This window comes from Centruroides sculpturatus, unplaced genomic scaffold (assembly GCF_000671375.1).
Source record: "Centruroides sculpturatus isolate CEXI.00-Female unplaced genomic scaffold, Cexi_2.0 scaffold343, whole genome shotgun sequence".
NCBI lineage: Eukaryota > Metazoa > Arthropoda > Arachnida > Scorpiones > Buthidae > Centruroides > Centruroides sculpturatus.
In genome coordinates this window covers 599,825-620,776 of record NW_019384530.1, presented here as the reverse complement: position 1 = coordinate 620,776, position 20,952 = coordinate 599,825, and the positions used below count along the sequence as shown (strand labels likewise).

The window sequence follows — 20,952 nt, the reverse complement described above, 5'->3', positions numbered from 1 at the left end:
TTTTCATATATATATATATATATGAAAATATTCCATAACATTCTTTATATATGATGATGTTATGTCATAATTAGATATGTCTTGTTGAACTATGGCAAATAAGATTTTTGTTTGTGTTAGTTATATAGGGATTGCCAGGTGTAAGACAATTGTTCATCTATAAAATTGATGCAAAGACCCTTTTTCTCAGATTTAAATATCTCTAAGGCTTCCAGTGTCTTGATGAAGTTGGAACGTTTGGATTGTATGGTGGAAGCTTTATTAAGTTGGATAGGAAGGTGTTTTGCATCTTTTTATCTATGTTGTGTTTGTGTTCTGCTAGTCTTATTTTGAGAGACTATGTGGTTGATTGATGTATTCAAGCTTGGTCTAATATCCATCTTCTCTCATCTCCAAACTCCCAAACTTTTTGAATGATCTGGAAAAATTTAGCATAGTTAGTCTCTACAGTCTTCCAAAAAATATATGCTATTTTAACCTCTTTAATATTGATATCTTGAGCCAGTAAGTTTAAAATATGAGCAGAGCATCTATAAGTGACAATATCTAACTTTTCTGTCATTGCTAATGTTTCTCTCATTTTTTTCCATATTGCTTGCATTGTCACTTACCAGGCTTCTTACTTTACAGCCATACTTTTGATTGCATTTTTTTATTGCTGCAGTTGCAATAATTTCTAAGTAGTTTGATGTGTGCCTTTCTATGCCTGTATCAACTCAGTCAATCAAATGAACTGTTCCATTAGGATCAGTCACACAGACACAAATCATTGGTTCATTATGGATATTACTCCACACATCAATAGCCATATAGACTATAATATCCTTTAACTCATCAGCTGATTCATTTTCAATGGAATTTTATACAGTGTCCATCAAGGGTCCACCAACTTCCTTTCTGTGTGGAGGGTCATATCCAGGTCACAACATCTGACAAAATTTTATAAATTTGGGGTATTCTACATGAATTCTACTGAATAAAAAACAAAAAACCTGCTGATGTCATAAAAATCATCCAATAGTATTTTTAAAAATTTTACCAAAGTCAAATCGGTCCTACAAAAGTTTAGAGCAATTTGATTCATTTGATTAAAAAATTCTCATAATAAAACAACAAGGCAATTAATATGCTAATTAATGAAACGTTATAAAAAATTTTTGCTGCAAAAGTAATTAATAAAATTTCATAGATAATAGTTAACAACGTATATGTATTAGCCCATACATTTTTGGAAAAGGACTGTTTTTTTGTAACTCTATAACTCTATGGAGATAACTCGGGCGAAGAATTAAAGAATATCTATATAGATAGAAATTGAGTTATGACCGAGGTAAAACTTTATAGCAAGCTATAAAAAATTTTAAAACTTATAATGGTTCAAAATATTCACCCAGCTGTTGCATTTCCTGTATATCATTTTGTAGGTGGTTATCTTCAATATGTTTTTTCATAAGAGTTGTAAAGTACTATATTAATTTTCCACCCTCTACAACGATTATCGACACGACTGTGTGCCGGAAGTAGCCGTTACCTAACGGGTACTTTACGCGGATTCGCGTTAACGTGCCAGGCCTGGACTTTAAGCGTGCACTGAATTAAATAATGACAAAGTTTGTCAATAACAAATCAGATATTTAATAAAAGTTCTGATAATAAACTATATACAAAATTTAGTAAAATTCAAATAACAATTTATTCAATGAAAGTCAATAAGAATCAACCCGACAAAACTCAACTCAATCTAGTTTCTAACTTAATTCTATTCCCCTTTGGAATGTGACAAAATTCAAAGACTTAACTTATATACAATAATAATTCTTATGAATTAAAGATCCTAATCGTCACCTCAATATACTAGGAACCTATTTCCTCAACTCTCAAGACGTTCTCTATTCGTCGATCCACAAATCGAATAACTTCAAAATCGTCTTGGAACTATTTGATCCTATCGGACACCTCTCTCGTTCACTGCTACAAAGCTCACCTCGTCCATCTTCACTAGAGGTTCAGTCTGTATACTGTGAGGTGACGTCACAATTCTGAATGCAATCACTCCCCTCATTTACATACTTATTTGCTAACAAACTTTTTTCTGTTTGTCTGGCAGCCTATTTTCCGACAATACTCGCTAACCTTTTACATTATCCTTTTTGACAATTTTCGGGATGTTTTTATTCTTTAAGGTTTAGCGAGTCCCTAAGTTGTACTGGTGGGGTCTCCCCCCTTTTCTCGGTGCGGACTTACTTTTTTTCGCTCGGGAGCGCAAGTGTGCACGAGTTTTTTCTACGGCGCTTTTCTCTTGTTGGTGAGTTGGTTTCTCTTCTATTTTTAAGTTTCTAAGGTGAATGGTGAGGAAACCTTCATCCTAACAAAACATAAGCCCCAAACAAAAAATATAATAAAAAGCAAAAATAAAAGTAAATAAAAATACTGCTCGGACTTGGTTCCTTACAGAGTGACTAATCCAACCATTTCTTTCCTACATATTTTGCATTGCACCCTGCATACCGGTTTTCCTGGATTTCCAGAAATTAGTTTGTACTGGTTTCAGATATTATCAAGTCTTCTTCCTGCACTTATTTTTTACTTAACAAGTAACAATGATAATAATAATGTCTTTTTCCATCCAAGTAATATTACAATACATTAGCTGTATTGCTAACAGTATTAACTGGCATGTGCTGTCAGGAAATTCCCTCTTAGTGATAAAAGTCATGTGTCACATGCTTTCATGACCCATGAGAGTGAGAAAAATTTCCCATTCTCATGCTCACGTTTAGCTCACAAGTCAGAAAAAGTTTATTTACTAAATTCATGTAATAAAACATTTTTTAAAAAATTTAAAACATTGTTTTAAAACAGTATTTTATAATGTAATATAAAATTGTTTTAAAACAAAGGTTTCTAAATAAAACGTGTATTATTGTTTTATTTAAAAAAAAGAAAACAAATTTCCCAATTTTGGTTATAACTCAAGACTACCAATTTGATGTCAAAGTGTGAGATGTACCATTTGACACTTTCAATACATTGGGAGTTGTAACATGAAAAACTCGAGACTAAGGGCTCTGGCATATCTTAAATATTTGGAAAGTCTGGAAATGTATAAAGGTATCAAGAATGGGACTGCAATTAACATTAAGGATGCTGTAGTGGTGTTGCATTCATAGAGGGCTTTATTTGAAGTTTTGTAGTGTTCTTTTTCATTTTTTACTACTTTTATGTTCACTTTTTACTCATTATTTTCACAAATATAAACAAAATACAAAAAAAACCTGAAACATTATAATAAAGCACCAACAACAGCCGTATGACAAATTTATTAGTAAATTATTGTTATTATTATAGTCATTATATAGCCCAATGTCATATGGCAGTTGTTGGTGCTTTATCATTATTTTTATATATTTTATCATATTTATTTTATTATTATTTATCATTTTCTTATTTTATTTAATATATTTTTATGTTACACTTTTGCACAAATGTGTAAATTTGTACAGTCGACCCCCCTATAAGATATAGATACGTTCCAATTTATTAGGAATCCAATTTCTTACAAGTCATTCCAATCACAGCCCGAACGTGTCAAGTTTACGGACTACAGCTGATTGAAAGGTTTTCTTCCATAAAATTAATCGATTCTACACTAATCCGACTCAACATTTCCAAAATACGTATACAGTGGAACCCCGGTTAACGAACTTAATCCATANATACAGGTATACCTCGACTTACGTCGTTTCGAGTTACGTCGTTCCCGATTATACGTCGTTTGTCAAAAAAGTATATGGAAAAATAAAAATCAAGTTTAAGTCATTTTATTTGACTTTACATCTGTCCGCCACAAATATTGAAGTCGTAATATCACTAGAAAAGTGATTAAGGCACATAAAATCATATTAAAATATATACATTTACAAGTATGTACTGTATTTAAAGTACATGCATTCGTAAATTTAGATTATTTTTTTCTGTACTATATTAAAAACTAAAATTTATTTGTTTGTAAGCTTAGAATAGATCCTTATTAACCATATATTATTAGAAATGCATTAATAAATAAAATACAGAACCGGGAATAGTAATTTATGGTTTAGCCTAGTGACAAGTAGATTCGGAACAAGTAAATTCGACTTACGTCGTTTTTTCGACTTATGTCATCTCTCCTGGAACCAATTACTGATGTAAGGCGAGGCATACCTGTATACTGACAACAATATGAAGAGTGAGCAAGTAAGACTAGAATAATTAGTAGGAATTCTGATTTTATTGACTCCATCATTAAAAGTACATACATTTTTAATCATTTTAACATGTAACTTGAAGTTTATTAATTATCATTTTTATTAATAATCTAGTGTTTTCCTGCCTTTTTTTTAGTACTGTATTGAACAGCTAGCATATCATTAAGGTAAAAAATGCCGGTAATTTAAAACACTATATTGAAAGCACTGATATTGATAACTGATAATGATTGCATGTTGTCATATTGAGGCTGATAGTACAATAAGACAACTTGAAAATAACTCTACCTGAAGACAATGATAGCAACAAGCAAAATTTTTAGTGTTTTTTAATTTAAATGTTTTGAGCCTTTTGATTACTTTAATCAGAATTAGTGCATATAATAAGTGAATTCTACTGTATTTTACATTGTGTTCCTTGTATAATAATCTTTAATGTTGTTTTTTAATTGTGTAGCTCTATATCTTTCAAATGAGTGATTTACATTGCTGAATATTTTGTGGAAAAAATATTTTTATTTTTACGATTATGCCTTTTAGTGTGTAATTAAATTAATAAATCAAATTTTATATCAGTATTTCATATGAAAGGATATTTTCAATAAAGTGAATGAAAATTGGTCCCTGAAAATCCTGGCATATCTGGCCAAGATAATGATAAAGCCAGATCATGTTATGAAACATTCTCTATACAGTCTAGACATGTCCTTATCTCTAGCTTTTTTGGACAAAGAAAAAGTACCTAGGAGACCAAAAATTCCACATAGACAAAATTTTGTCAAAGTTTTCAATTTTATACTGTTGTTATCATTATAGCTCTTTGAAAGTTTAAACTTTAATTTCATCTCCACAAGAACTTCAAAAGTTTAACTAACTTTTTTGTTTTTAAGACTATAACCTGTGAATCATTCTTTCTCTTTATTGCCAGTCTATTGGGCTCATCTTAATTGGCCATCTATTGCCAAAATCCTTATTTTCTGAATATGCACTTGAGAAATTCTTATGTGTGCATTTCAAAATATGATTTTTAATACATATATCACAATATTTTATATTCTTTACGTACTGAAAAATAATAATTTTATTTTAGCAGTAATCAGTATTATTGAGAATAGTCCATTATCATAATTCAGTAAAAAATATCTACAATTTTATTCATTTAACTTGTTAAATAATAAAAGTTAATGAAAACGTTTTCTAACTTAAATTGCAAATACAGTCAGTCCTCAACTTTTGTTCTGTACATATTTTTAGCAGAAGATTGTTTGAAAGTTGGTTACTTGTAATTAATAATGCAACAGAAAATATCAGAATTTTTCTTTATGTTCTTAATAATTATTTTAAGTAAATTGTTAAATTAATTTTTTAAATGAATGTTTTAATAATATTTTATGTATTCTCTTTCTGTTTTATTCCTAGAAGAAAAGAGGTTGTGATTTTTTTTAAAAATCAAGTTTAAGTCATTTTATTTGACTTTGCGTCTGTCCGCCACAAATATTGAAGTCGTAATATCACTAGAAAAGTGATTAAGACACATAAAATCATATTAAAGAATAGAACCATTTACTATGCCAGAACAATAATTTACACAATACATATATGTTGTTCATAATTTATGTACAGCATATATATATTTTGTTTTCTGAAAATTGATCATTGCTATTGTACATATTTAGAACGTATTTATGTCTACAATATCTAGTTTTTCCAAGTTGATTTCAATTCATTTTTTACTCATTAAGAACTTCTGTTTTTACTCATGCTTTTTCTTTCCCAGTTTTTAAAATGCAATGTTTAATTTGAATAACTATTTCCATTACTCAATAGGAATTAATGTTTTTAATCAAATAAGCAAAAAATTTTATATACAATTGTAGTGCAAAATTACATTTTACAAATATATAAGTTATGTCTGTATTCTGTGTTAGATTAGTCAAAAAATATTTTGGTCAGACCTCAGTTAGACCAAAATATGTACAGTAGAGTCCACTTATTGTAATCTTTTAGGATTGTCTGTAAGTACAGGTATACCTCAACTTATGTCGTTTAGTACAGGTATACCTCAACTTATGTCGTTTTGAGTTACGTTGTTTCCGATTATATGTCGTTTGTCAAAAAAGTATATGGAAAAATAAAAATCAAGTTTAAGTCATTTTATTTGACTTTACATCTGTCCGCCACAAATATTGAAGTCGTAATATCACTAGAAAAGTGATTAAGGCACATAAAATCATATTAAAATATATACATTTACAAGTATGTACTGTATTTAAAGTACATGCATTCGTAAATTTAGATTATTTTTTTCTGTACTATATTAAAAACTAAAATTTATTTGTTTGTAAGCTTAGAATAGATCCTTATTAACCATATATTATTAGAAATGCATTAATAAATAAAATACAGAACCGGGAATAGTAATTTATGGTTTAGCCTAGTGACAAGTAGATTCGGAACAAGTAAATTCGACTTACGTCGTTTTTTCGACTTATGTCATCTCTCCTGGAACCAATTACTGATGTAAGGCGAGGCATACCTGTATACTGACAACAATATGAAGAGTGAGCAAGTAAGACTAGAATAATTAGTAGGAATTCTGATTTTATTGACTCCATCATTAAAAGTACATACATTTTTAATCATTTTAACATGTAACTTGAAGTTTATTAATTATCATTTTTATTAATAATCTAGTGTTTTCCTGCCTTTTTTTTAGTACTGTATTGAACAGCTAGCATATCATTAAGGTAAAAAATGCCGGTAATTTAAAACACTATATTGAAAGCACTGATATTGATAACTGATAATGATTGCATGTTGTCATATTGAGGCTGATAGTACAATAAGACAACTTGAAAATAACTCTACCTGAAGACAATGATAGCAACAAGCAAAATTTTTAGTGTTTTTTAATTTAAATGTTTTGAGCCTTTTGATTACTTTAATCAGAATTAGTGCATATAATAAGTGAATTCTACTGTATTTTACATTGTGTTCCTTGTATAATAATCTTTAATGTTGTTTTTTAATTGTGTAGCTCTATATCTTTCAAATGAGTGATTTACATTGCTGAATATTTTGTGGAAAAAATATTTTTATTTTTACGATTATGCCTTTTAGTGTGTAATTAAATTAATAAATCAAATTTTATATCAGTATTTCATATGAAAGGATATTTTCAATAAAGTGAATGAAAATTGGTCCCTGAAAATCCTGGCATATCTGGCCAAGATAATGATAAAGCCAGATCATGTTATGAAACATTCTCTATACAGTCTAGACATGTCCTTATCTCTAGCTTTTTTGGACAAAGAAAAAGTACCTAGGAGACCAAAAATTCCACATAGACAAAATTTTGTCAAAGTTTTCAATTTCATACTGTTGTTATCATTATAGCTCTTTGAAAGTTTAAACTTTAATTTCATCTCCACAAGAACTTCAAAAGTTTAACTAACTTTTTTGTTTTTAAGACTATAACCTGTGAATCATTCTTTCTCTTTATTGCCAGTCTATTGGGCTCATCTTAATTGGCCATCTATTGCCAAAATCCTTATTTTCTGAATATGCACTTGAGAAATTCTTATGTGTGCATTTCAAAATATGATTTTTAATACATATGATATCACAATATTTTATATTCTTTACATATTGACTGATTTTTACATTTGAAAATAATATGTTGTTCAATATATGTTAAAACTAATTGGTTGATTCTTTAATAATGAATTTGAATAACCTATATTTGAATTCAGACATTGTTAAATTATTTAGAAATTAAGAATTGTAGTTTTATTTGTTTGATTTGAAATTATGTAAAATTGTCAATTAAACAATCTCAATTGTCAATTAAACATTGTGTTATCAAGAATTTGATAACACAATGTTGTTCCTTACTCTTTTGACATCATGTTATATCATCTTGAATAGCATTATTAAAACAGCAAGGATGATAACTATGATCTGTCAGAAAATGATTTAAGAGTTGCTAGCAAATAATGATTTAAAAATTTACAGTTTTGTGATTGATTTTTGAATCACTACACTAGAAAAGTTCAAATCAGTCTAGAATTATCCATATACTATAAATTGGATAATAATTGAATTTATATTTATTTGAAAAAATTAAAATATTATGCTTATATTTGTATCTTTTATGAAATTTTAAAATATTCATTAAGATTTATATATTTTTTAAATTTTAGGCATGGCACAAGATGTGCAGGTGAAGTGGCAGCAACAGCTTTTAATGAATTTTGTGGTGTAGGAATTGCATACAATGCAAGCATTGGAGGTAAAAATATATAAACATTTTAAATTTACTCTTAAATGAAATTACAGTTTTTTGTCTTAAGAATTGAGAAAGAACTTCTTGTGTAATAATTAAACAACTTATTTTTTTTTTATTAAATATGTTTTGTATTATGTTAATTTTTATTTTAAAATTCATTCAGAATATTTAATAATACGTAAATTAGTAATATAACAACAATGACAATTTTTTTCCCCTGAATACATTTTTTTATTTTTATGCAAAATGTTTTAATTATTTTTTGATATTTTACCAGTATAATTATCATTTTTATCTGTAAAATTAGTAAAAAGTTTAATTGTATATGTATATTAAAAATTTTAAATTAATTTTTACTTTAATAACTATACAGAATTAAATGTTTTTAAATTATTAGTGAAAATTATTTATCTTTGCATGCTATCTTTTAATTATTATATAATTAACAAAAAGATTTAAAAATAAAATATTTCTTACTTTTGCATTAAGTATCTATGTAAAATCTTATTTGCTAAAATCTTATTCTTTTCACTTATTAATTTAATTAATATATGGTAACATTAATGTTTGTAAAAAAATAAATACAATGTTATGAATTGTCTTTAAAACATGAAACATTTTATTGAAAAAGTAATTCTTTAATTTTTTCATATTTCAAATATCAAGAATTTTAAATCAATTAGTATTATGAATTATTATTAATTATTATTAATAATAATAATTAATAAATCTTTAAGCTATATATTATTTTAACATGTATTTCTAATGTCATAATAATTAAAACTATAATTTCCACTACAGTCCTATTTACATACTTCACTTAATGTTATCAGTCAGTTATCATTAGTGTAGAGTGAATTGTGAAGTGATCACAATAAACAGATTTTACTATATTATGAACATATTTATATACAGTATGCACATGTGGACATTTAAGGATGTGTTAAAACAATTAAATGATATATAACAGAATTTTAAAGCTAATAAATATATATACAGTGATATTTTAATTTTTAATAATAAAATTATTTATAGTGTAATAGAGTTGATTCTCTCTTATATGGGCTATTTTGTTTGTGAAAATCTGCCATCAAGCAAACTATTATGAAATGAACTGTAATTCCTAATAAGTTTAATGTTATAAATTGAGATGCTCTTCCTGGATATAATTTGATTCATAAAATAAAAATGGGCAACAAAAAATATGAAACTTAAATATGGCATTTCATACAATCATAATAGAAAATTTATACCATTCATAAAAACAGATTTACTGTATAATCATTTTCCTATGTGTAATGAGTTATGTATTTGTATTTCTTTAAATTAGATACTAATTCTAAATATTTCATAAAAAATTTTGTTTAAAAATGATTCTAATCTACTTTGATGTAATTATATGATAATTTTTTTTATCAACTAAATACACTGTTTATAAAAACCTTCTCACATATATTAATTATGAGAAACATTTTATTAAAGAATTTCATTTATCTATTTTCATTATTTCCTTTTAATTAAATGAAAACATTTTATATTACTGCTATTATTCACATAAAAAATGCTATAACAATTCCTAACTTCAAGTTGAGAAAAGAGAATCCATCACCTCCACTTCCATTTGGAACTAAAAGTTAGGTTAATGGAAATTAAAAAATAGGAATAAAAATTGACTATATGTTATTTTTAATCATAATTTTGTATCTACCTTCTATATGGAATATAAAAACAAATCTTAATATGTCATAAGATTGGATTTGGTCTGTCAATTTTAAATTTCCAATTGTTCCAATTGTACCAATTGTTTATGAAGTATACAATTCAGACGATCTCTTCATGATAGGCAGGAGAGAGTTTGGATAATAGCCAATTATTTAATCTCTCCCCCCCTATGCTTTCTATCAAAATTTCTAAGCAAAGAAATAAAATATTAAGAGGAAAAAAATAAGACCAAAAGAGAATGTAAAGATGTTAAGACAGTGAAATAATTAAAATAGAAACATGTAGAGAGAAAAGTATCTTCTTAAAGAAAATGAAAATGAGTAATATTATTTTGAAAACAATTAACAATAAAACTATTATTTGCAAAACCAAAAATCCAGCTCATTGATCAAAAAGTGAAAGGAAAACAAATGTATTCAATTGCCTTGAGCAACCATTTTGAGTTTAAAAGAATATATTTGGAAATGGAACAATGGACGTTATTTGAAATTTAATACTAATTTTACATCCCAGTATAACTGTGTGACTGCTGACTGCCATCAGACATCATACTTTTCATATTTAAATTACAACATTCATTTCTTGTTCTATTTCAAAATCAATTTTTTAATCTGAAGATGGTTGCTCAAAGCAATAAAAACATTTATTTTCTTTTCACTTTTTGATCTATGAGCTGGACTTTTGGTTTTGTGAGTGATACTTTACATCTAGTATATCAGTGTGTTTATTAATTAGTTAACAGTAAGTCTTTTGCTGTCTTTAATACAAGAAACAGGAAAGAAATTGACAATGAGACAGTAATATATGAGAAGAATAAAATAAAAAAAATATATAATATATATTTAAAATAATATATAGAGATATATCATGAAACAAACAAGAGTTATCATTTGGTTGTGAATCATATCATTCTTTAATTCTGAGAATTTGATTCATGGTAAGATTTAAATGTAGTTAAGATATAACATAGATAATAATAGAATGGTTCAAACTTTACTTCATTAAAATTTAATAATTAAAACTATTAATTGTTTAAACAAATGTAAAATAATTTTAATTTGATTACTTAGGTGTTCGTATGTTAGATGGAACAGTTACTGATGAAGTAGAAGCTACTGCATTAAGTCTGAATCCAAATCATATTGATATCTATAGTGCATCCTGGGGTCCTGAAGATGATGGTAAAACAGTTGATGGACCTGGAAAATTAGCAAAACAAGCATTTATTGATGGAGTAAATTCAGTATGTATAAATTATTATTGAAAGATAAAGTAAAATATGTTTGATTTGATATATACCAGTAAATAATGAACTTTATTTGAAATATTATTTGATAGGAAAAATTTATTTACAACAATAATAATTTAAAATGTAACTTAACTAAATTTTATTTTTATTAGAAATTAAAATAAATTAGAAATTTTTAAATTACTGTATTTGTGCTAGGAAATCTGAATAAGGAATCAATCATTTTTCTTAAGATTCTGCCATTCTTAGGATAGGTGTAGGACTTCTAGACTTAAAAGCTAAATACTCAATTTTTAGAGGTCTGTATTTTGGAAACACTTTAGAAGTGGGTCCTATTATTTTGACAAGGAACTATTTTTGTTTAGGGTTACATGCTCACCAAGTTTAATTCAAATTGGAGACATGAATATCTGGCCATCTCCTTGTTAGATGTATGTTTTATTTTAAGCAGTATTTCTTTACAGTCCTTCTATGTAGTCTTCTTATTTTTTCAATGACTGTGTCCTAGCATTTTGGAAGATTTGCTATTCTATTGAGATCACTATTTTCATTCAGTCCTTGGATGCACTGGAGTAATCATTGCAGAAAGCTCTTCCAAGGAAGAAAAACTTTATCTATGAATGGGCTTTTTTAACTTGGGAAACAAGTGAAAATCTGGTGGGCTTGTATCTGGACTGTTTGGTGTGAGAGGGTAACACCTCCCACTTGCACTTACTCAGAAAATAGGTCATAACCTTCTTCAATGTAGGTTTGCATTGTCACACAAAATGAGTGGCCATCTCTGAGAAAATCAGATCAGCTTTTGTGCATTTTTCTGTGCAATTTTTGCATGAAGTCATTATAATACATTGCTGTCACATTTGTTTCACATGGAAACTTGTCTGTCATGATGATTCCTCAGTGATCAGAAGCAAAGATCACTTAGAGATTTAGACTATGTACAAAAAATTATTTGTACATAGTCTGAATCTCTAATTGATAATTAGAAGAAAAATATCCTGAGTTCATCATGAAATTGTAGCAAAGATCACCTTTGATTGTGCTTGTCAAAGTTTTTGGGTCACAGAGAGAATGAACTTCTTTCTCCATGCATTTGACTGCAGTTTCAACTCTTGTTTAAAGTAACCCATGTTTCATCAATAGCCAACTTGAAACACAAATGGTTGACCATCAATGACAAATCTGTTTCAATAATGTTGCAATGTCTAGATGATTCTGCTTCTGTCTAGGAGTCAAGCAATGAGGAAATTATAGGGTTGTAATTTTGTTATTCTGCAATTCATTTTTCAAAATATAGAATACTGATATTACTGGAATTTTGTGATATTTCCTTGCACATCACTTGATGATCCTCATCAAGAAAGTGTGCCACAAGTTTTGTGCTTTGCTTATCTGTTGACATTTTCATCCTTCTGCCCTTGGGCCATCACTAATGTTTACATGTTCTTCATGAAAATGAGTAGCCCAATAGGAAACTGATCTACAATCTACTGCCTCTACTATTCACCATAAAGTTCATGCAGAACTATGTGAATTTCTGTCAGGTTTTTCCATAAAGTTTTAATCTTAAGACGATCTTCAATCATTACAATATCTAAGGTACCATAACACTCATTAGTTCAAAATGGTATACAGTAAGATAGTAATAAACTGTGCTAATTCTTTAAGTCTTTAACTGAAATTAGCATCACTTTTCACTGGGATTGCATCATGAAGTTCATAGTGCTGCCATATTGTGCATTATTTATGAAATGTCCTCCATAAATATATTTATGAATTCCCCATTAATGCGATTCAGAAGGGGACAAGGAAAGCTGAGTTCTCACTAATGTGTTCTCATTAAAGAGTATCACATTTAAAACTCCCTTTCTTTTTCCATTGCAGATCTGAAATGTGAAAATGAAATATACTCATATTACAGTATTCAAAATAATAAAAATTAAGAGCATTTTTGTGATTGGCTTTTCTGCTTAATGTCTGAGAATAAATTAATCTGATTACAGTCCATGCCAACAATTTCAATTTTCAAACTTACATAACCTTTTCTTAAAATTCTTTGAAAAATCTGAAAAAATCAGTATTCTTCTAACTTTTTGTTCTGTTTTATATGCATGATTTCTTTTTGCATAGAAAATTTAGTTTTTAAAATACTTTACATAAAAATAGCCATTTGTCAAAATGGCAAGACTGGTGTTACATTGTTACGTTTTATTTTTTGCAAAGTCCTTATTTATTTCCAACTCTTTTATTTTTAATTTACTACAGATTTATAAATATATTTGTATGTATGTATGTATGTATATATATGAGCCGTTCACAGCCTGGCACACACATTTGTAAAATCTAAGTGACTCGTACAACATGGAATTCATATAAAACGGAAAAATCAACAGTGTTATAGGGGAGGTTGACTGTATATGCCTTGCCTGGTATGCAATGACTGGCTGAGTGCCTTGTGGGAGTTTAGAGGATATCAGACTGGATGTCCAGGTAGCATAATTGGCAATTCATTTGCACGGCAAACAGGAGTTGTGGGTTTGAGTCCTGCTCTGGGCCGATTCTTTTCTTCCAGTTTAATCTAAAATCATTTAATTAAATTATAATTATTAAATTTAATATGAGATGGTGTCTAACACCTCCCTCTAAGGTCAAATTTATCAATAATTTATAATTATTATCACCAATTTATAGCTCAATGTTATTTGGCAGTTGTATTTTTATTGTATTGTATTGGGTTTTATAAGTTATTTAAATTTTTACAAAATAAAACTCATTATACATTATTAGGAAATGCCAAAGACCATATTGACAAGAAGTACCTGTCTGATGTATACTCCATCCACAAATTCAACAAAGAATGGTATACATAGGAGCAGTGTCATGTTTTCTAAGCATTCATATTAAGGAGTATCTGAATTTCATCAAAAAGGACTTACCAACTATTGCTCTCACTGCATTTGTGTTGAAAAACAATGATTCAAGTGTTTTTCAGTTAAGCCTGCATCCTACATCCTGCTGCAGACTGGGCTCCTCTAAAACATCTGGAGAAACTAGACATTTATAAGACTTCTACTAAGAATGCAGTGATAAATTACAGAGATGTGGAGATTTTTCAAACACATGGAAGTCCTTATTTGAAATACATTTATAAATTTTTTTTATTAAAGTAAGATACATTGACATCATTATTGATGCATTCAGATTCAACCAATGGAATTGTAGTTTTTTCTCTTTTAAAATTATGTTCCATTTTGTATTTTACATTTCATTGTATTCTAATCTGAAGATGATGGTTTAAAACTCTGAAAATGTTTGTTTAATTTATTTAGTTAGTAAGGTTTTTTTCTTGCTAGATATTTTAGTATGGTTATTATNAGCTACAGTTTAATAAATTTACAAATATAATGTTTTATATTTAAAAATTTTAAAAATTCTATAATTATTGTCTACTTCCTTCGTATTATTTCATTTAATTATTTTATGAAGAATGACGCAAAATTTACATTTTAGAAGGTAATATCTATAAGTGTAAAAGTATGTGTGTTATTGAAGTCTATGAAAAACAATTTTAGGCCTTTAGTCATTTGTGTTTTTACTGTAATATGAAATATTAAGAACACAAATAACTATAGGTCTGAACTTCAGCTTTCATTTAAGAACTATACTATACTAAATGTCGAAATTTTACAATAATCCCGTCAGTCACCTACCAGAGATGCATTTTTGTCGACAAGGCTTGTTAGATCTCAACAAGATTAGATAAAACACTATTTTGAAGTAGCATGCATCGCTGTGAGGATTATATAATAATCTAAGTTTAGCTATTGAATATTTGTATTAATATTAAAATATTTTTATTTTATATAGGGTCGTAACGGATTAGGATCTATTTTTGTTTGGGCATCTGGTAATGGAGGAAGATATAGTGATAACTGTAATTAATAAAATATTAAAATATTTTTATTTACTTTAGGGTCGTAACGGATTAGGATCTATTTTTGTTTGGGCATCTGGTAATGGAGGAAGATATAGTGATAACTGTAATTGTGATGGATACACTAATTCTATATATACTTTGTCCATCAGTAGTGCAACACAAGGAGGTTTAAAGCCATGGTACTTAGAAGAATGTTCTTCCACATTAGCAACAACTTACAGTAGCGGAACACCAGGAAGAGATCGCAGTGTGGTAGGAAATAAATTTTATAAGTAAAAAATTAACTTCAAAATACAGTGGAACCTCGGTATACGTCTGCTTTAGAATACGTCCAATTCGGAATACGTCCTGTTTGGACGAAACAAATTTTGTTCGGTATACGACTTTTATTCGGTATACGACTTAATTCAATTATATGCGCCATCTATGAACAAGTATTGTAGCACTATCGGTGTACTACACCAGACTAGACATTCGCGGTGCTACGGTTTATAACTTTGTTAAATTTCTTCAGATTTTAATTTGCAAGTAACAGTTTATTTTTTTATTAATCATGAATTGCAAAATGGCAACAGAAAAATAAAAAAATGACTAGAATCACAACGGAACTGAAAAAAGAGATTGTTGAGAAATATGAAGGTGGCACGCGTGTTCGAGATTTAACTGTTGCATTCCGTATTCCGAGAACGACGATATCGACAATCGTGAAAAATAAAGACATTATTAAATTTGCTAACGTTGCGAAAGGGGTTAAATCAATTTCTAAACAGAGATCGAAGACATTAGATCATGTCGAGAAATTGCGTTTGCTTTGGATAACTGAAAAACAGTGTGCCGGCGACAGCGTATCAGAAGAAATTATTTGCGAGAAAGTTAAAAGGATACATGCTGATCTCATGAAAAATCAAGCAGAAACTAGCGAGGAAAGCGAGGTGTTTAAAGCCAGCCATTTTTTTTACATGAGAACGGATTAATCATTTTTACATTAGTTCTTATGGAAAAGGTTGGTTTGGTATACGTCCTATTCGGTATAAGTCCAAACACCAGGAACGGATTAAGGTCGTATACCGAGGTTCCACTGTATTTAAGATTAAAATTGTTTACAGCACATAACATCATTAAAATATGATATCAAATTAATTGACGTTATGTAAAATCTTAATTGAAATATTCTATTTGCATAGAATATATAGTGAAGCCTCAATAATATAATTGTTGAGGCTTACAGAATTGTGTTCATTCTCAAAATCTGTTTAATTGATTTTGATTAAACTTTGACATTTTCCATTAATTGTGATGAGGAATCCAAAAATGCAATAAAAAATGTGGGTCCATGACTTCGTTTTTGAGATATAAGGTAGTTTCACTAGTGCACATGACAAAATGGTATTGCATGAATTGTGTGACTTTGTTGTGCGATGTTTCACGATCGCTAGCTTGTCTTCTATGGGCTTATACAATTGAGTTCTTCTCAACATTTAATGGGCTGATTTTGATAATACTTTGCCATTTTCCATTAGTTGAGATGAAGAATCCAGAAATGTAATGTGAGTCTATTTAAATGTAAAAAATCCAGCAACAAATCACTTAACTTTCCCGGCAATATTTAAAATTTTGGTAGCATCATCTGTTATGATATTTCATTAAGAAAAATTGTTTGCATTTTTAATTATTATAAAATGGCAAAAAACGTAATTTTGAGACATAGATGGGTTTTATAAAAAATTGTAAATGCTAATAATGAGTAAAATCATCATTAAGTTTGACCCTGCTTGAGATAAGACACATGATCCCCTTTATCTTTCCATTCCCTGGATTTTAAACCACCAATATTTAATAGCATCAATCTTACTAATAAACAAACCTCCCTGCAAAATTTTAGAAATTTTTGGAAGCTCAGGAGTTATTAAGCTTCAAAGGGGGTGAGCAAAATCATATGCCTCACACACACACACACATTAACATCCATACATACAGAAAAAACCTGAATGTTTTTGTATTTCTCGACATTTCTAGGTCTCCCGAGTCCAAAAAATGTAAAAATCTCAGGGGTGTCATTTTTGATTGATTGGCATACTTTCCCTCTGTTATATATAACAGAGCCAGGAAAGTAAAAATAGGATTCCATGACTTCATTTTCAATAGACAAAGATATTACAGTGACAATGTCTATGTTCTCTGATTCAACTGAATGCACCTAATGGAATTTAGCTCTAGGAGTCAAACATAAAAACAGCATTGCGTGTGCTTAACAGAAAATATGTACGAAAAATGAACAAAACACAAGAACAAAACAATTGAAGGCAATTGTTTTGTTCTTGGATTGCCTCTCCATATCTGGTCAATGCAAGAATTGTCTCCCCCATAGTCTGCAGGTACAAGGATTGCCTCTTCTATGCCTAACAAGTACAGAGATTGCTTCTTTCCTTCTGGCTCTGCCTCAATTCTATCATGGTATGACAAAGTTGTGCAATGACCTAGTATCTCACATTTATATATCTTATAGTATATTTTTAGAAAACCATTTTGAAAATTTATTTTAAGATCTAACGATATAAATTAATATTAAATTGCCAGATAACAAAGACATTCTTTTTTAATTGATGCAGTTTTAAAAATCTATTATTTCATTAATTTTAAATTTTAGAGTTTTGTTTATATCTATATACAGTTTTTTGTATTCTATTTGTATAGTAGCCAGGATGTTAAAATCAAACTTTCCAAAATTTTTTTTATTTTAGGGACCAGTAGTTTTAAGTAATTTTTCTCATCTCAAATACATCATGTGTCTCTGTTACAATAGCATCTTACCATATTCATGACTATTGTACAATATTATGTAGTAAGATATTTCATTCTAATAATTAATAATAAATTTTTTTCTGTAGTCAAGGCTTGACTTATGGCACAGCACTAGGCACTGGTATATACAAGTNGTTGCTGCCTGAAGAACTGTTGAAGGTTTGAAAATGTTCATGAAATTTTCATTTTTCATTTTTTGAAGTTAATTGCATACCAGTAACAGGCTTTGGGGTACGTAATGGATGTTCATACTTTGTATAATCGTAATGTTTCTTGGTTTTTGTAGAAATAATCTCACAATACCTGTATGTTTTGGTGTATGAAGATTTACTATAACCATGACATTATGAAGCCTTTTCTTCATAAAAAAGGAAGATAAATCAAACTTTCTGTGAAATGTTATTAGTTATGTTTTGTTAATGTTGTTTTAACAAACAACATTAACAAAACATAACAAATACCACCTTACTTAAGTCATCCAAAGACTAACGTTTCCTAGTAAGGAGGGGAGGATGAGGCCTCACAGATATTTTAAATCTGCACAAACTAATACAGACATTATGAGAGTTTTTCTATAGAAAACAAGAAACATAATAATTACACAAAGCTGTAACTTCTGCAGATAAAAATAATAAACCATTAAGCCTACATAACACTGACTTGGATCTAACATAGTACAGAAAAATGTACAGATATCATCAGGCAATCTTAGGGTCAAAAGAAGCTCCATGATAGCCTCTCTAATGGTCTTATGCAGAATCACATTGACAGAACCATCAAACAGCTGGCTGCTGATGGATGCCTTTTTGGAGAAAAGTGTTCAGGATTGCCACATATGACCAAGTCATAAATACAAGAAGCAATACTTATAAACAACACTTGTGGAAAATGCCACATCATACATGAAGCTATACAACAAATCACACATCAGATTGAAAGCTTTTAATACACTTGTGAGGTCTCAACCAGAGTCTGAAACCTCAACCAAAATCTGTTTTAAAGGAAAAAGCTGTTTCAAATAAAATGCTCTTAGTAGATAAAATATTGTGAGAGAGCAGATCAGGAATTTGACCATTTTTTCCAACAATTGCAAAAACAGGAAGATAGAATGTATAATAAAAAATCAAAATGTCACACAAGTGAAGCTGGTAATATTTACAACCAGGTAAAAATGCTTGACTCTGAATTATGTACAGTTCTTAACAAGTTCAATAAACATCTTTGGCTAGTGTCCGATCTCCAGATTCCGCTTCACCTGGCCCTGGCAACAAACTAGGGACCAATTGGAAAGGTAGAGGATGGAGATCACAACCAATCAGAATGTTCGATTGGGGATGTGAAAAAGAATTACCCTCTGTCCTTGAATTCAGGCCTTTAAGAGGCCTGAATTCAAGGACAGAGGGTAATTCTTTCCACTAAGACAGCAGAGATTTTCCCACTAAGTTAACTGAAAGGATTTTCCCCAAAGACAAAGCAATTTCTCCAAGTCAAGCAGATTCTAACCAAGTTGATGAAAATGATTTCACCAGACAAGAGAATGATCTCTCCAAGACCAAAGAGCTCTCCAGCTGAGATAGGAAAACTTTCATCCTGGATACAGGAAACAACAAACTGTGTTCTTTGCATTCTCCATCAGTGGACAGTTCATATAGAACACTGATCTGCTGAGAAAGAGTGACAAACTTTGGGAAACTTTATCATTATGTGAACTTTGTATCCTGTCTGGACACTGGTAACATATCAGATTAGTTTTAAGGACCAAGGAAGGTCTCTCAACTTATGTAAGATGCCTTTTGTATTTTAGTAAACGAGTGTTAAATGTAAATGTAAATGGAGTTTGTGCCTTTGTGTCTAACGCCACCACACACATATACAGTTGACACCTTCTCGCCATCCTGAATGGCATCTCCTCTTTAATTATGGGAGTGTTGGTTGTGACACTAGAAATATCAGGTCTGTGATAAGACATCATGGGGATCCTCCACACAACTGACTACTTACATCAATATAACCAAATAGCAAATATAATAAATCAAAAACTTGTATATCAAACACAAACAAAATGTTTTGTATACACCTCAGTCACAGAAAACACCACCATACAAAAATGTATTACCAGCCATAATCACAGATAAAACAATCCATTACAACAGACCAGACATCGCATTCATTGACAAACAAAACAAAATTTGACATAATTGAAATAAACATAGATATTTCAAACATTGACAATACAGTAGAGTGTCGTTTATCCGAATCAATTGGGGACTGGGGTTGTTTGGGTAACCAATTATGTATGAAAAAATATATTAACCTATCACATGTTGAAATTTTTCTCTGTTGCATGTCGCTTCGTGTTGAATTTTCGCCGATGTTAAGTCTAACAAAAATTTTTATAATAATAATCATGGCTATTGTATTGTTAAAAATTTTCTTTATTTTGTACACACAAAATAAATATATTGAAAAATATAAAAAAAAAAAAAATTACTTTAGAAGTTAATCTAGTATCAAAAACGTTTGATTCAGCACGACACATAGTCCTCGGAAAAACACTACACAAAAGTGCCAGTGCTGCCAGCTAAAACACACCCGCCAACAAAAAAAAATATTGGAGTAGCCCAAGACATAGCTAAAGGTTGCAGCGCCACAGCACTAGTGGAAATTTAAATTTGCTGACTGGAATGCTTTCAGTTAACTGATGTTT

At 29.3% G+C, this 20,952-nt stretch overlaps 1 protein-coding gene across 1 annotated transcript in view; it reads left to right on the top strand.

The window, feature by feature from the left end:
* Window positions 1-20,952, top strand: part of LOC111623007 (furin-like protease 2) — a 69,878-nt gene that overhangs the window by 15,547 nt on the left and 33,379 nt on the right. The window contains exons 2-6 of the mRNA XM_023365486.1: window positions 5,924-5,948; window positions 7,095-7,137; window positions 8,450-8,538; window positions 11,328-11,500; window positions 15,480-15,695. Of these exons, the coding sequence (XP_023221254.1) occupies window positions 5,924-5,948; window positions 7,095-7,137; window positions 8,450-8,538; window positions 11,328-11,500; window positions 15,480-15,695 (546 nt within the window). The remainder of the gene's footprint in view (window positions 1-5,923; window positions 5,949-7,094; window positions 7,138-8,449; window positions 8,539-11,327; window positions 11,501-15,479; window positions 15,696-20,952) is intronic.